The 16011-nt window shown below is 44.9% G+C and overlaps 2 protein-coding genes and 1 pseudogene across 2 annotated transcripts in view; 1 reads left to right on the top strand and 2 right to left on the bottom strand.

Annotated features, from left to right (window-relative positions):
- The window catches only part of Btaf1 (B-TFIID TATA-box binding protein associated factor 1), a 92178-nt gene extending 91833 nt beyond the window's left edge, over positions 1 to 345 (bottom strand). The window contains exon 1 of the mRNA XM_021631277.2: positions 52 to 345. Within this exon, the coding sequence (XP_021486952.1) occupies positions 52 to 65 (14 nt within the window). The 5' untranslated portion in view covers positions 66 to 345. The remainder of the gene's footprint in view (positions 1 to 51) is intronic.
- A 4295-nt stretch (positions 346 to 4640) lies between these two features.
- On the bottom strand, positions 4641 to 5664 carry LOC110545268 (protein SET-like; annotated as a pseudogene).
- A 4966-nt stretch (positions 5665 to 10630) lies between these two features.
- Positions 10631 to 12712, top strand: Fgfbp3 (fibroblast growth factor binding protein 3). The gene is made up of 2 exons (XM_021631287.2): positions 10631 to 10807; positions 11056 to 12712. Exon 2 carries the CDS (start codon positions 11137 to 11139, stop codon positions 11833 to 11835), a length of 699 nt encoding a protein of 232 aa, XP_021486962.1. The 5' UTR covers positions 10631 to 10807; positions 11056 to 11136; the 3' UTR covers positions 11836 to 12712.
- The last annotated feature ends 3299 nt before the right edge of the window (positions 12713 to 16011 follow it).

Here is a 16011-nt window from a genome sequence, read left to right as displayed (position 1 = left end):
ACAGCCCTGGCCGCGCGCGCTCCCCGTTAGCTGGCCGGCGGCGACACCCACCTGGAGACCGCCATGGCCAGCGCCGGCAGTTCGGAACTCCCGGGGAGCTACACGCCGCGCCGCTCCGGCGCTCCTTTCCCGAGGAGAGCGGCGCAGGCCCAGGCCGTCGGACGCAGGGCGGCAGGCGGCGCGGCGTGGAGCGGCCCTCACGGGCCTTCCGGCATGGGCCGCCCGGCCGAGCTCGTCTCCGCCGCGGACGGGGTACCACACACCGGCGGAGGCGGCGCCGCTCTGACCCGCACCACTTCAAACCCCGTGCCCCCAGCCCCGCTCTCTGCTGACGCAGACGTCGGCACGCCGGCCTTAGCGTGGGCACGCCGGAAGTGACGTCACCGGCACGTGGGGCTGCGCGCACCCGGGCTGCCGGCGTCCGGCCGCGCCTCAGCTGCCTGTCGGTGCAGCTCTAGAGAGGACTCGAGAGGGCTCCTAGCCTTAAGATTAGGGAGCGCTATGAAGAGAGGTCTCTGTTTACCCGAGAAGGACGGAGACTACCTAGCTAACCTTCTGAAAGTTCAAAACCTCGCTTCCTGAGTGCTTTCCATCCTGACCCGAGGACCCCCCCCAAGCTGCTTTCCAAACATACAAACGCTGGAGAAACTGGCGGCTCAGGCCCAGGTCGCGATACTGTGGGCGGGTTGCAGTCAAGGAAAACCTGCGCTGCCCTGGGTGGGGTTGTGCACGCCTATAATCGTAGCACCTGGGAGGCTGAGGCAGCAGATTGTGAAATTGGAGGTCAGTCTGGGCTACCTAGCATTTCCAGGCCGAAAATTTGCAGTGGTTCGGGAAGGAAGAAGACGGGGAAGCTCAATTTTATACCATTGTTTACCAGAAGCAATGCATAAATGCTGAAGGGACTGCGCATGTTTTTTTTTTATTTTTTTATTTTTAGACATACCTTCCTTCCCCTTTTTTCCTCCTTCCGTTCTTCCACTGCTAAACACCTTTATTAGCTACTGTGGTCTCTTACCGCCGTAGAATTTATTTTTATGCCAGTAGTCAAACTGGTATTTCTCCAGTTTCAACAAGCCCAGTTTATAGGCCACTGAAAGATTAATCTTCAAAGGGTAAATGTCATGTCACTCTTCCGCTTATAAAACATGCCCATCAGCTTCTCATTCCCTTTACAGAAGTTATGTCTCAATCCTTGTTTGTCACCTGAGAGATGAGAAGCTCTGTAGAGGGCTGTGAGAATAAAATGAGGTCATGTATCTGGAAGAGTTCACGAGAACTGATGGACTGTAAAGTAGACGGGTATAGGAGGAAATAAAGCGAGTGTCGGCTGAAGTGCTGCGCAGGTGACTCACACCTCTCACACTTTTAAGGCAAAGCTGTCAAGTAATGTGATGGTCTTCCACTGTTATCTGATGGTGTTGGGGCTAGAGCTCAGGACCTCATACATGCTTGGCCGGTGTTATCCCTGAGTTACCCTTAGCCTGTAACATAAATTATAATGTTTGTAAGTGAGGAGAGTAAGATGTAAAAGTAATTCTCTAAGACAGTAATGCTGTGTATCTTCCGTTTGTTGAGAGGACTTAGGTTCACAACCGTCTGTAATTACAAATGCAGAGGATATGATGCCTTCTGACGTCTGTGGGCATCAAACATACATGTGGTGCACATGGATACATGCAGGCAAAGTTAATCAATGTTTTTTTTAATTATTTTTTTAATTATGTGTGTGTGGCATGTGCCCTGAGAGGCCAGAGGATCTGACCCTCCTGGACCTGAAGTTATAGATGGTTATGAGCCTTTACCTCAGGTACTCCAGAGAGTAATGTTCTCCTAACTACTGAGTCTTCAGCCCCTTCAGCGTGGGATAATGTAATCATCAAATGGTCAGGTATATTCATGTTGGGCTGACTTTGTTGTTTGGGTTTGGTTTGGGTTTATTCAAGACAGAGATACTCTGTGAAGCCCTGGCTGTCCTGGAACTCCCTCTGTAGACCAGGCTCGCCTCGAACTCAGAGACCCACCTGTCTATGCCTCCCTTTTGCTGATGTTAAAAGCATGGGCTGGACTGACTTATTTTTAAGTCCTTTCTCATTACACTTAACAGCTATGTATCCAAAGAAGTTTAATAATCTCACTAAGCTTCATATATACACCTGGGGAGTGGAGAAAATACTGGTTCTCATAGAGTTGGTGGAGGCTAAATGAAAATGCACAACATTTAACCAGATGACTGCCAAAGTAAGCACTCAAACCTATCAACACCTTGACCTTTGGTGTTCATGGCAGTGTTGGTGATAGAATCCAGGGCCTGGCTCGTGCTAGGCACATGTGTGGCACTGAGCTAAACTTCCATTCTTTTACTAGCAACATGACCTTGAGCTGGTTACTACATTTCTGTATTTTTAATTCCTCAACCATGAAATGGGGAAAACTAACACTAGTTCACAATTTTTGGCAGTGTGGTTGTCTAAGTACAAATTTGGGGGTTGAAAAGTAATCTAGTGGGCTGGAGAGATGGCTCAGAGGTTAAGAGCACTGACTGCTCCTCCAGAGGTCCTGAGTTCAATTCCCAGCACCCACATGGTGGCTCACAACCATCTGTAATGAGATCTGGTTCCTTCTTCTGGCCTGCAGGAAGAACACTATATACATAATAAATAAATAAATAAATAAATAAATAAAAGAAAAGTAATCTAGTGCATATAGCTTTTATGATGTCACATCCCAACAGCTTCTATTCTAATTCTATGGTACACTAACTTTTAAAAGCATGGTGTAATGAGAATTTTGCCTTCTTAAAAAAACCCAGTTATGTTCTGTGACTATGTTCTTGTTTTAATCCCAGGTGTAGGATATGGGGCTGCTTTAGATTGTCCACAGCCACTAACTATAATGTGTCATGTGCTCAGGCGGGGGCATGATTTGTAGCAGCTGCAGGTAGATTAAATCTGGGAACTCTTGCAGGGGCATAAATGGGAGAGCACTGAAGAGGGCCTGTGGTGGCTGATGCTCTCTCTGCTGCTGCTCCTACCACTCCCTGCCACCAGCACCCCTGCTACTGCTGCTGCTGTTGTGTTTGCTGTTTCATTTGTTATTGCTGGTTTGCTGGACTCTTGGATAGCCTGGTGACAAAGATTGAATTTGCCCCAAGGAATGATGAGGACCCTAATCAGCAGGAAGTAGTTTAAAGACTACTTTCCCCCCTCACCTTCTTTTTCTCCTACCAAGTGTTGGGAAGGAATAAGGGTTGGAAGGGAGGTATAGTTACAAGAACTTCCCCCCAAAAAATATGTCACCTGCATGGCACTACTAAACCTATACATTTTTCGAGGACCCATAGATATCCTCAGTTTAAAAATAATGGTTGTAGAAGCAAATTCTTGGACTGGATTATCCCTAAAAGGGTGTTAACTGAGGACTGGAAAGTTGGCTCAGTGAGTAAAGGCACTTGCCACTAGGCCTGACCCGAATTCTCCCTGAGACCCACATAGTGGAAGGAGAACACCAACTCCTACAAGTTGTCCTCTGACCTCTGTTCATGTGCTATGTCACTCACACACACACACACACACACAAACAAATGTATTTTAAAAAACATTTAAAAGGGCAGGGCTTGGTGTTGTAATTCTTTAATTCCAGTACTCAAGAAGCAGAAGGATTCATGAGGTCCAGGCCAGATAGTCTACAAATTGAGTTCCAGGCCAGCCAGCCACATCTACAGAGTGAAACCCTAATCCAAAAAAAAAAAAAAAGTATTAACTGGAACACTATTATTACATAGAAAACCTGAAAATGCTCTGAATATCTATCCATACTTTTGTATCAATCTTAATATCTACCTCTAATTTTATAATAGAATCCCAAAGGAGTAATGTGAATAAGCAGTATCTATGGATAAATTAGTAAGTTGAGTAAAGAAGAAAAATCAAAATAATACTTTTACTATATTTGCTTTAGAAAAATTTCTACAAGAGTATAGTCAAAGTTATATAATCCTTTCCACCTGCCTCTGTTCCATCCTAAAAATAACTTATCAAGTTTGAGTAGAGGTATAACATTTTTGTTGTTTTTATAAATATGAAAGTATCCAGAGTATAACTTTATAAGCTATTTATTTATTCATTCTTTTTTTAAAAATCAGTGTGTGTGTGTGTGTGTGTGTGTGTGTGTGTGTGTGTGTGTGTGTGTATAGGTCTGAGAAAAACCATGGATATCAGTCCACACCTATCATCTTGTGTTGAAGGATGTTTTTGTGCACTGTGTATTCATTTTTTTTGTTTTGTTTTGTTTTGTCTTTGTTTGTGGTTTGTTTATTTGAGACAAGGTTTCTTTGTATAATAGCCCTGGCTGTCTTGGTCTCACTTTGTAGAACAGGCTGGCCTCAAACTCATGAAGATCTGCCTGCCTCTGCCTCCCAAGAGCTAAGATCAACAGCATGCACCACCACACCCAGCTCTTTTTTTAAAAAACAAAACAAAACATTGGTTTATTGTAACAAAGAAATTTGTACACTTCAACATTTAAAGTGAGCAGGAGAGGGGAGTAGGAGAAATGACTGCAACTTGCTTCCAGGAACTTGAGAAAGTTAAAAAATTAAAAAAACAAAACAAAACAAACACATTTTAAAGGTTGGAATCCATCAGTCTTCTGTACTAGTCATCCTCACCTTCATCCTCCTCTCCTTACTCCTCTCATCATCATCTTCACCTTCATCTTCATCCCCTTCTTCATCATCAATATCTTCCAACCCTTCCTCTTCATCATCATCATCTACCTCTCCTTCATCATATCAGGAAGAAAAAGTGCTGCCAGGTATTTGATCAAGTAGCATCTTTGATGACCTCTCCTAACTCATCTGCACCTGCATCAGAATGGTCAATGAACCAGGTGAAGAAGCCCTCTGGCTCTTCAGGCTGCCGCTTCCTGCTGGCCTAATTCATCATTTGATTTGAGCGTTTTGTCAAATCCTTTTGATGTCCATGGACTGTGAAGATGGGTCACTACTCTCATTCAGATGAAATTCTTTGGAGAGAACTTTCTTTTCTTTTTTAAGATTTATTTGTTATGTATACAATGTTCTGTCTGCATGTACACTTGCACATGGGAAGAGGGCATTAGATCTCATTGTAGATATTGTGAGCCACCGTGTGGTTGCCAGGAATTGAACTCGGGACCTCTGGAAGTGCAGCCAGTGCTCTTAACCTCTGAGCCATCTCTCCAGCTGAGAACTTTATTTTCAAAGTACATATTTTCATCAAAGTAAAAATCTATTCTGTAACCTGATTTAATGCCTTCAAGTTCTGCCACTTCACTTCTGATCAAATAATGTAGACAGTGCCTCTTCATCCCCCTCCACAAGCAGTTCGGACATTTGTGGATTGCTGACAGATGTTGTTAACCAAAAATTTGGGACTTGGGAGATCAATTTTGACCTCTTCTGAAAAAAAAATGTTGGTAGAGTTTGTTATATTTTTGTTCTGCTTTCAAAATTTCATCACTGGCTTCATTTTATACTTCATCAATATGTTCAATTGCTTCCTGCTGTTCTTTTTCTCCTTTCAGCAGGTAGGGAGAGGCCGATGTGTTTTCCAGCTTTAAGGCAGAAGCTGGTCTGGATTTCCCATGCTGGGGTAGGATCTCAGATGGCCTTGTCAGGGCCATGTCATGAGGGAGGTGGCTTGAACCCAGGCCTGAATCCAGGCTGGCCAAAGCTACACAGTGAAACCATATCTCAAAAAAAAAAAAAAAAAAAAGCAAAAACTAGCCAGCGCAAACACATAAAATAGAAATGAATACTTTTTTTTTTTTTTTAAGCAAATTAGGGGCTGGAAAGATGACCCAGTGGTTAAGAGCACTTCCTGTTCTTACTGAGGATCAGGGTTCAGTTTCCAAAATCCACATTGAGCAGCTCACAGCTACCTGTAACCCCAGCTCCAGGGGCTCTCATGCCCTCTTCTGGCTTCCAAGGGCACCACACCCACAGCGTGCATATAAATACACGCAGGCACAATGCTCACTCACATGAAATATTAAAGATGGGCTGGAGCGATGGCTCAGAGGTTAAGAGCACCCACTGTTCTTCCAAAGGTCCCAAGTTCAATTCCCAGCAACCACATGGTGGCTCACAACCATCTATCGTGAGATCTGGTGTGCAGGCAGATATCTGTATAAATAATAAATAAATATATCTTTAAAACATATTAAAAACAAAACGTTAAGAGATATACTTTTTTTTTCTTCTATCATAATGTTTGGAAATAGTGTTTGCTTTGAACCCCATCAAAGTTAAAAAAAAAAAAAACACTTTTCTGAATCTCAGAACATTACTAACAATGAAAAGACAATCCACAGAATGGAAGAGAATATTTCCAAATCGCATATCTTATAAAATGTTAATACACAGGGTATAAAAAGACCTCCAACTATTAAACACCAAAAAAATAAATAAAATATAAGCAAAGGAAATGCAAATCAAAACCACGGTGAAATGCTAATTCATAAAATTAGATATGAAACAAAGTGTGGCAAAAGCTGCAGAGAAATCCAGACAGACTTGCACTGCTGATGGGGATGTAGTGCATTCACTATGAAAAGCAGCGTGGCTGTTCTTCAAAAAATTATAAATAAAACTTTATAATTAAAAGTGTGGCTGCATGCCTTTCAGGAGGCCTGGGAGCCGCAGGGCCGGAAGTGCTCCTTTCTCCGCCAGGCTGCCCACACCAGCTCAGGTGGCAGTGGGAACTCCGGCTCTGAGACAAAGTCAGGTGTCAACGAGGGCCTGGCCTGACTTGGACGAATGTGGTCCAGAGATGGGCTATTCGGGGAGAAGAGGAGCCCTTCTTTCCCCAGTGATACAGCTCAGAATAAACAGCCAATCTCAAACATCCTTTGGAGGAGTAGATGGTGCTCGCCACTGTATTTCATGTGAAACAGGGACTTAAAACGGTGGACAGAGGGGAGGGGCTTTGATGACGAATGCATCTCATTGGCTGGGACCTCGGATACGGGCACGGGGAAGGAGACCAGGGAACAAGCTCATGTGACTGACCACCTGTAGACACCTGGGGGTTGTGTTACGTGCTCCTGAGTCAGGCACAGAAACACGAGAGAGCTTTGTCCCACACCTTCCGTTCTCAGGATGACATTTTACATCTCATATTTGGGATTTCTGGGATTTGAACATGCTCTATTTGGACATAGTCCCATGCCAATTCCCGTGGAGGCACAGTCCACGAACCCCAAAGAAGCAGGAACTTAATGAGATGTTTGCATGCCAATATTCAATGAAGCATTATGGATAATGGCTGCAAGCTATAAGCGCTCAAATATTCACCGATGGATGAATGAATAACCAAAATGTGGTATATAACTACAATGACTTATTATTTAACCTTGAAAACAAAAGAAATCCAGAGATGTGCTACATTATAACTGGATCTGGAGGGTATCATTTTAAATGAAATAAAGTTGTCCTAAACAGATAAATACTACATGATTTTACTTTGTATCAGATGGATACATTCATAGAGACAGAAAATAGAATCCTAATTGTCAGGGATGGGGAAAGGAAGAATGGTGAGTTACAGTTTGATGGAGACAAGCTTTTACTGCTTGTTTTTATTTAGTGTCTGTGTTTCTGTGTGCTGTGTATATGGATGCAGCGAAGGAAGAGGGGGCTGCATCCCATAAAATGGAGTTACAGGTTGTTGTTAAAGTACCTGATGTGGGTGCAGGGAGCAGAGCTGTGGAAGAGCACTAAGAGCTCTTAGCCTCTGAGGCAATGATCTCCTCAGCCCCACAGAGACAAACTTTTATCTGGACAAGTGAAGGCAGTTCTAGAGATGGATGTGATGGTGACAATCCACTGCACCCATGTGGATTTCTCACTTCTAGGTGGATAAAATGGTGTTTTTCCTTTTTTCCTGTTCTAAAGGCCTCTCATTTGTTGTTCTCGGCATCAGGTTACCTTCAGGTTCACATTTCCCTTCCAGTGGTTAATGTTCCAGGTGGGGGACCATGCAGTTCAGCATACCACCAAGGGAGGGTCACAGGTGGGCTCCTGGGCTAAGGCTCAAGCTCATCTTCGACTCTCCTGGGAAGTAATTTGCTCCCTTCAGTCCCAGGAGCCACAGGTACCTCCTGAAGTTCTTGAAACCAATGGGTCCTGTGCAGTAAGGCTCCTCAGTACCTGGGAGCTGCTCCCTTACAAAGCCCTCGCCATGGAAATGTGTAGCTGCTTGCCAAGTTGCCAGGAGATAGTGCTTTGGGATCTGTGATGGGAGGGAGAGTGGAGGGCGGGGGCTGGTGTATGTATATGTGTGTAGTTAAGAGTGAGGTGCTTGACCTTAGTGAGGGGCGTGGATGCCCCTCCCTTTGGTCACCCAAGGCTAAGGAGCAGGTGGCCCGACATCTCCACTCTTGCCATCAGATATTGGGAGGGACTGTATCGAGTTAGAGGGTTCTGCTGGACTGAAAGGCACTTCTTGAGATGCACTCAAAAGGCTCTGTCCCACCTTCTGCAATCCTTATTTTGCCCTTTCTGACATTTGTAGCCATCCCTGTGTCCTTCCTTTTTCTTCCTGGAGCAGAGCTCTCCCAGTATGAGTTTAGATAATGTTAATGTAACTGGATGATGATGCCACAAGATGTCACTCTTTAGCTGAAAAAAATCTATTCCAATGCCATTCAGCCACTGGTGATACCAGAGCAATGGGAGAAGGGGGGTGAGTCTGTGACTACCTTTGGTACTTGTGAGAATATTTTTCTGAGAAAGAAATTTAGAAAGGGTTTCCATCCGCGAAATGTATCAATTATCTGCTGATAATTTCAAAACTTTTGTTAGTGTTCCTGTTTTATTGTTAGTCTTTTCTTTCTTTCTTTTTTTTTTTTTTTTTTTTTTTGGTTCTTTGAGACAGGGTTTCTCTGTGTAGCCTTGGCTGTCCTGGACTCCCTTTGTAGACCAGGTTGGCCTTGAATGAACAGCTATCCACATGCCTCTGCCTCCCCGAGTGCTGATTGTTGGTGTTTCTTAATGCCATTGATACCAATTTGTTTTTATTAAAAATTAAACTGGTACAGCCAGACACGGTGGCGCACATCTTTAATCCCAGCACTCCACTCCGAGGCAGAAGCAGGTGGATCTCTGTGAGTTTAAGGCCAGTTTGGTCTACAAAGTGAGTTCCAGGACAGTCCCTGCCTCAAAAAGAACATTATTATTATTATTATTATTTTATAATTAACATTTTTTATAATTAAACCAACATTGGATTAGGAAATTCAGTGCTGAGGAGTGAAATGAAGGCCTTGAACACTTGAACAGTCCCCTAACAGTGAGCAACACCCCCTGGAGAAATAAGTGCTTTAACAACAACAACAACAAAAAAAAAAAGCAAAACTTCTGTGTTCTATTATTGCTGTGTGTATGGGAGGGGCATATGCCTCTGTGCCTGAGTGGAGATTGCAGGACAACTTTGGGACATTAGTCCTCATTTCTACCCTTACATGGATCCTGGATCTCACCAGCAACCTTGACAATGAACTCTTAAAGCAAAAACAACAACAACAACAACAAAAAACCCACATATACTATGGGCCTAGAGAGGGAATGAATATAAAATCCCAAAGCTTAAAAAATGACTCTCTTAAAATACAAAGTCACAGTCAGATACACAGTGACCTCAAGGTTCATGTGCCCCTGTTTCAAAAAGTATGTGTGTGGGCGTCTTATAAGAAGGATCAGCAAGTAAAGGTACTTGCTGCTCAGCCTAATTGGCTGGGTATGATCCTTCAACTCCTGAGACCCACGTGGTGGGAAGAGAGAGTAGTCTCCTGAGACTTGTTTCCCACCCCCACAAGTGCGTTGCAGCATTTGCCTGCACTCACACCAAGTCAATAATAAATAAATAAGTAAATGTAAAATTCTTTTTAATCTTATAAACTTTATCATGAAAGTCTTGCAAATTAAACACACACACACACACACACACACACCAAAATTAGCTAGACCTAAAGTCTATCCCTCCCCTACAGAAGTATACAAGAACAGGTTAATAAAATATTACACCATTTGAATTTGTATTACTTTCCAACTACAAAGCAAACAGTTACTTTTAGAACCTTTAAGTTTTGGAAGACATTTGGAACTAATTTATCATACCCCAAATAGTTAAAAAACAAGATTAAAAACCCTTGGGTGTACGGATGAAAACATAAAACTGAGTGATATGAAAAAAATAGAAAGACTAAAAATAGTGAGGCCTTCAAGATGACTCGGTAGGCAAAGGCTCCGGGATTCCCTTGTGGAGGGAGAACTGACTCTCGAAGGCCTCTCTCTCTTTCTCTCACATACACACACATACATGGAATAAATACATGCAATGCAAAAAGAAAAAGGAAATGGTGCAAATAGTCAAATGTATCTGGTTCTGAACACTGCTGTTTCATTTTATCTTTTTTAACTCTTACAAACTTAGATCTTCCTGTTTAACTTTTATTCTCCAGATAACTGTGGAAAAGTTTCAAAGAAAAGGAAGTTTTGTTAACATTCAGTGGTGGAAGCAAAATGCAGCATTTGCTGCTTCTATCACGCTTCTGCGGTGCGTGGGTCTACACGCGGGTGTATCTTCTGTGTGTATCAGTGTGGGAAATTCAGCGTGAGAGAGGTCTGGGAGGGGCACGGAGGGGGAGGCCCCTTCTGTCCCATTGAGAACAGGTTCATTCACGGAGAACCATTTAAAACAGACTAATCCCGTATGCAGGCATTCGCTCTCCTCTAATAGGGCCTCTCCACCTCTTCCAGAACTCGGTAAGCTAAAAGTGCATGTATCCGAAGATTAATCTGAAATAATAATAATGTTTTAGACAGTTCGGTAAAGGGTGCCGGGGCGGGGTAATTATTAAACGTAATTTTGCTGTCTTAGTGGACGTTTCCAAACTGATTTCTTACCCTACGAGCTCTTTAGAGGGGCTCCTCACAACTGGTAAACTAGATCAGGGGACTTGACAGGGTCCTGTCCCCAGGGAGAGAGACTCATCCGTAGCCTTCGTTCGCAGATCCGAGGATGCTCCTCACCGCGCGCGCCGCCTGAGCTGAAGCCCCAGCGACCCCAGAAGAGGGGGACGGCCACCGCGGACATGAGTCCTCCGGGGCCTCGGGCGTCGCTCTCGCCGCTGCCGCTGCTCTTGCTGCTGGGAGGCTGCCTTCTCTCGGCCGCCGGGAGGGGCCAGGGGGCGGCTGGCAGGGAGGCGGCCCCGGCCTCGGGCCCCACCGGCGGCTCCTCGGGTCGCTTCGTGAGCCCGGAGCAGCACGCGTGCAACTGGCGGCTGGCGGAGCCCGCCCCGGGGACGCCGCCGGGCGGAGTGCTGACCCTGCGCTGCCAGGCCCCGGGCGGGGCGCGCCTGCAGTGCGCCTTCCGCGGCCACCCCGAGCGCTGCGCCGCCCGCGGTGCCCGGCGCGCGCACTACTGGAGGCGGCTGCTGGGCGCGCTGCGCCGGCGCCCGCGACCCTGCCAGGACCCCGCGCCGCTGCCGCCGCGCCTGTGCGCCCGCCAGGAGGCTGGCGCCGAGCCGCAGCCCTCCGTCCGCCCCAGCCTGTCTGCGCGTCCGGCCCAGCATCCCCGGCCCAGGCCGCGGGCCCGGGGCCGGTCCCCGAGCGCGCAGGCGAAGACCCACGCCGGCGGGAGGAAGGCGGCCTCCGGCCCGGTCCCCGAGCCTCCGTCCGTGGCCGGACTCCAACCCGACGGGCTGGACCGGAATGCCGAGCTCACCGAGACGTACTGCGCAGAGAAGTGGCACTCCCTCTGCAACTTCTTTGTCAATTTCTGGAATGGCTGAGGCTGCGGGCCTGGCTGGGGGCACCAGGGGCAAGCGCCGCGGGGCAGAGGGCAGCAGCCGGGCGGGAGGCTCAGGGCATCTTAGACCTAGGGAACCGGGATGGGGAATAGGGCTGCAGTCCGGATTCCAAAATGGGGCTAGGGTCAGGGTAGGGAGACTTGGAAGCAGCAGAGGAGGGTTTTTTGTTGTTGTTGTTGTTTTTTATTTTTTGAAGCATCTCAGTTCTGACTTAAGAGCAGGATAGGTTTATATTAAATATGCAAAAACTGTAAACTAGGGAAAGAAGCTGAGACTAGCGGGAATGTAGTGATGGAAGAAGCGCCAATCTCTCCTAGGAAGTGGGATACAATGTATATTAACACATTTTTATTAAAATGTAACTGTGAGCAGGAGCCTGAGCCAGCTTGAATTCTTCAAAGACTATTCAGCGGACAAGATGACTAGTTTTCACCGCCCCTCCCCCACACTTAACACGCAACTTTTTTGGATGGTTATGAACTCTGCGTGTGACTTGGCATCACACTTTCTGTGTAGATTGAAGCTTTATATGTTAAAAAAAAAAAAAAGCCAAGATTGAATTATCAGGACAATTGTTTTTCAGTTCCTTTACTACTTTTTAACTGAAATTTGGACCTATTGTCCTGAAAGTTCATTAACTACCTAAAATCAGAAGGGAATTTTAAAAGTTCAGTGCTCTCTAGATCTTCAAATACAAACAAAACCCCTCAAGTCTCTAAAAACCAGCTGAAATGTAAACATATATCAGAGTGGTTTGGGCCCTTATCTCTTGTGTAATTAAATTTAAAATGTGTTCATTTATAATATGATCTAATGATCATCTAATAAAAAAAACTGGTTGGATTTAAAGAATTGTAAAGCGATGGAAATTCTGCTTGTCATTTATCTAAGTACAGCTTTATTTAAGCTTCCCATCTCTGCATGTTATGTTTCTCTCTTTCTGTATGTGTGTTGTGTGTGTGTTTGTTGGTCTGTCTGTCTGTTTCTGCGTATGTGTGTTTGAGACTGTTCTTTTCTCAAGACCATGATGAAACCGAAAACTTTGTATAAAGCAAGAGTCACTAACAGGCAGCTGCTGGGCTGCGTATTGTTCTCCTTGGAGATCTCTCTCTCTCTCTCTCTCTCTCTCTCTCTCTCTCATCCCTATTCCTTTCTTCCCCACCCCATTTCCTTCTCCTTTTCCTTCCTCCTTTCCACCTATTAGCTGTTAGCATTTTAAGGTGAAATAATTTCATATAAGACCCCAAAGTTCTGGTTTTCTTGAAACAAAATCAGAAGATCTGCCAACTCTGGGCCTGTCTTCCCACACAGCAACAGCTGGCTGAGTGTTCCAGTGCATCAATCAACTGTATTTGTGTGTGGCATCAGGGATTGAGCCCAGGGCCTTGCACATGCTAAGCAAGTGCCTAACTACTGAGCTACATTCCAAGCTGGGCTTTTGGGGTTTTATTTTGTGTGTGTGTGTGTGTGTATGTGCATATGTGTATTTTTATGTGGATATGCATATGTGGGGTCAGAGGACAGAGGTCAGAACCAACCAGAGTTGGTTCTCATCTTCCACCATATGGGTCCTGGGATTGAACTCAGGCTGTCAGCCTTGACAGAAAGTTCCTACTCCAGTTGAGGCATCTTGCCAATCCCCTAAACTTGTTTTTAAATTTTAGATTCAGATGGTCATGCTCTGCAGTCCGGGCAGGCCATGACATGAACCCCTGCAGTCTTCCTGGCTCAGCTCCCATATAGCTGGGGTTGAAGGAAGGCCTCACCATGCCCAGCTACCTCCCATTAATTCACATTACCAGCCTGAGCTCAATGCCAATGGAAGCCCACTCCTCGGTGTAATGCCTTCCAGTTGACCTATTTTTACAGTCTTTTCCTTTAAAAACATTAATAAGTGCAACAAATTTCTGACTTATTCTTTTTGCTCTGCCTTTAGGGAATAGAAACTATTTTGTTTTTTGTATTTTTTTTTGTACTCACACAATTGTCAAAACATCCAGATTGAACATAAGTAGGCTAATTTGGGGGCAGATTTTTGTTGTCACATGTTGAGTACCACTGACCCTTAGATAAAGTTTATCACGGCCAAGGAAAGGAAACTCAAGGAATCTGGAGACTATTCTCCAAAAGTATGGCCCAACACACAAGTTCTCTAAAGACAAGCAAAAAGCACATATCTTCAAAAAGAAGCCATGAGAACAAATCTGTGCTGTCTAGAACCGTGGCTAGAGTCATACTTTCAGCTCCCTGGAAAGGAGGATTGACAGTCCTGGAATGCCCGCTGATGGTCTGACAAGCTTCTTTCTAAGAAAGAAGGAAAGGCCACACTCTGTGTGTCCAAGCACACAGACAAACACGACCCCTGGTCCCTGAGAAGAGCTGTGCCAGGACTCTGTCTCAGGAACAAAGGAGAGGGAGGGCAGCCAGCTGCTTGCCATGGAAGGGAAGGGATCAGATCCTTCCCTCTGCTTTTTGAATAACATTGGCTAAGTCCCAGTGTCTCCGGGTCTGCATGGGGATTGGATTGGGTTAGGTCCAGGGTTTTTAAAGCACATCCATCATCTTCTAGAGTCAGACATGTAGTTCTCCATGGAGAGAATAACACGAATATCAACAAGCATGACATAAGGAGTATGTGATATAACCCAAGAAAGACGGTGGGCTTCACGAGTCAGAGAAAGACAACTGAAAGGGTCAGGGAAAGAGAGAGAGCCTCTGTGTCTAGGACGTCTCGAAAGGTGTGGAAGAGCATGCTACAAAGATGAACCTCAGCTGGAAGAGGACTGAATGAGAGTCTCTATAATGCAGGGAGGCTGCTCCTGGGAAACATGAATGTTTTCCCCCAGCGGCACCAACCAGAGTGGAGGGAGAGTTGCCAGGGTGTGTTAGTGTTTACTGTCAGTGCTGAGGTTAGAAGGCATCAAAGAGAAAAGCGCTGGGAGCTCTGTCTGTGGGAGAAAGAAAAGTTTCCATAGACATAAAACCATCTGGTTCTGGTTGGGTTTTCAAAGTTATTTGGCACTCAGGAGGCAGAGGCAGGCAGAGAGAGCTCTATGAGTTCAAGGCTAATATGGTTTATATAGGCTTATATAGTGAGTTCTAGGCCAGCCAAGGCTACATGGTGAAACTGTTTCAAAATATGTATGTGTGTGTGTATATATAGGCATATCTATATCTATATAGATCTGTATAGATATAGATATAGATATCTGCCTTAAGATGCCAGTTGAGTTTATAACTTTGCTTGGCAGGTGTGGGAAATGGCTAGTCTTGGTATGCTGACAATCTGCCCTACATTCTTAACCCAGAATGCAAATTTGTCTGAGAGTATTATTAGGTTCATAAGATGCTAACTTTCTACTATATCTCATTGCTTAAGCATAATTATCACCCGAAAGATGTGTTTTAATTTCTTACATTTCTATTGACTGAAAGAAAACTCTGGGTTAAACTTTCCATTTTCATATTCAGCACAAAGTTCAAGGCTAAACAGTCCCTGAAAAGGTCACCATAGATGGGCATTCAGCCCCCGACTGCAAAGGAAATAAACAATGGAAGCTTTGGGGGGCAGAGGAATTGTTTCATTGCCCTTTCCAGCTGTCAGAAGCTGCCCACAGTCCTCGGCCAGCCGCCTTCTTCCATCTTTGAAGCTGTCAATCATTTCATCCGCTGATTCCTTCTTTACATATTTTTTTTCTGAATTTCACTTTCTTACCTGCCTCTCTTTTACATTAAAACAAACAACAACAACAAAAGACTAGGCATGGCATAGTGTGTACATCTTTAACACTTGGGAGGAAGGCAGGCAGATCTCTATGAGTTCAAGGTCAGCATGGTCTACAAATGAGCCCCAAGCCCAACAAATCTACAGGAAGAGACCCTGTCTCAAAAAAACAAAGTAGAGAAATAAATAGTAATAACTTTATAGTTCCATTGAGACCATTCAAGGTAAGTTGTTTAATAATTTTAATCCCCCCATTTCAGTCTAACATTCAAGTTCTGGGCATTGTGACAATGACATCTTTGGAGGGCCATTATTCTGCCTATCAACAAGTGATACATTACATACCAACAAACTCTAAAACAAAGAAATGGGACAAAGAAAAACATTATATAATGATAAGAGTTAATTCACACCTGGCAGTGGTGGCACACGCC

The sequence above is a fragment of the Meriones unguiculatus genome, chromosome 1 (genome assembly GCF_030254825.1).
Source record: "Meriones unguiculatus strain TT.TT164.6M chromosome 1, Bangor_MerUng_6.1, whole genome shotgun sequence".
Lineage (NCBI taxonomy): Eukaryota > Metazoa > Chordata > Mammalia > Rodentia > Muridae > Meriones > Meriones unguiculatus.
The sequence above is the reverse complement of the archived record's forward strand: the minus strand, read 5'-3'. Positions and strand labels throughout refer to the sequence as shown.

Coding starts and splice junctions, on each gene's coding strand:
- Fgfbp3 (XM_021631287.2), top strand. CDS start 11,137: ATGAGTCCTCCGGGGCCTCGGGCGTCGCTCTCGCCGCTGCCGCTGCTC.